The 641-nt window shown below is 69.0% G+C and overlaps 1 protein-coding gene across 1 annotated transcript in view; it reads right to left on the bottom strand.

The window, feature by feature from the left end:
* LOC103897129 (nitric oxide synthase, endothelial) overlaps positions 1 to 641 on the bottom strand; it is a gene marked incomplete at its 5' end in the record, with an annotated part of 10,918 nt that overhangs the window by 8,178 nt on the left and 2,099 nt on the right. Inside the window, 4 exon segments of the mRNA XM_019471485.1 lie at positions 38 to 103; positions 177 to 271; positions 274 to 364; positions 481 to 582. Coding sequence (XP_019327030.1) covers positions 38 to 103; positions 177 to 271; positions 274 to 364; positions 481 to 582 — 354 coding nt within the window.

The raw sequence follows: 641 nt of genomic DNA, 5'->3' as shown, positions 1-641 counted from the left end.
GACATGCCCCCCCAAGGGTGGACACCTACTTGGCCACCTCCTTGAAGGTCTTTCTCCTGGTGACGGTGGTGCCTTTGGAGACATAGACCTTCCAGGCGTCGGGCTGTGGGGCGGGCAGGGGGTCAGCCGTGGGGTGGTGTGACTGGGGGGCTGTGGGGCGGTGGGACCGGGCCCACCTGGTAACGGAATGTGGGACAGAGCTGGTAGTTGACCATCTCCTGGTGGAAGACGGGGGTGAGGCTGCCCGAGATGGGGGGCACGATCCAGACCCCGGCCCCCCCCCCCGTGTCCGTAGCTCATTCTCCATGTGCTTCACGAAGGACTCAGTGGCCGCGTGGTGGTCCACGATCGTCACCTTGGCCACCTGCAGGGATGGCAAGCTTGGGGGCTGGGAGCGGCCAATACCTGCCCCGGCGTCGTGGCGGTGTCGGGGTCCCTACGGCATGGCGGTGCCGGCCTCCCCCTGGCCACGCGTCCCACCTGGTAGCTGTGCAGCACAGCGATGTTCACCTCCACCGCTGCCTTGTCCTTCCAGAGGGACGAGGTCGTCCGCGTGTCCAGCCCCATACGCAGGGCCACCTCCTGCCAGCGGTGCGGGGGGACTCAGCCTGGCTCCCCCGGGGCGCGGGGGGCCCGGGGGG

This window comes from Aptenodytes forsteri, unplaced genomic scaffold (assembly GCF_000699145.1).
Source record: "Aptenodytes forsteri isolate BGI_AS27 unplaced genomic scaffold, ASM69914v1 Scaffold466, whole genome shotgun sequence".
Taxonomy (NCBI): Eukaryota; Metazoa; Chordata; class Aves; order Sphenisciformes; family Spheniscidae; genus Aptenodytes; species Aptenodytes forsteri.
The sequence above is the reverse complement of the archived record's forward strand: the minus strand, read 5'-3'. Positions and strand labels throughout refer to the sequence as shown.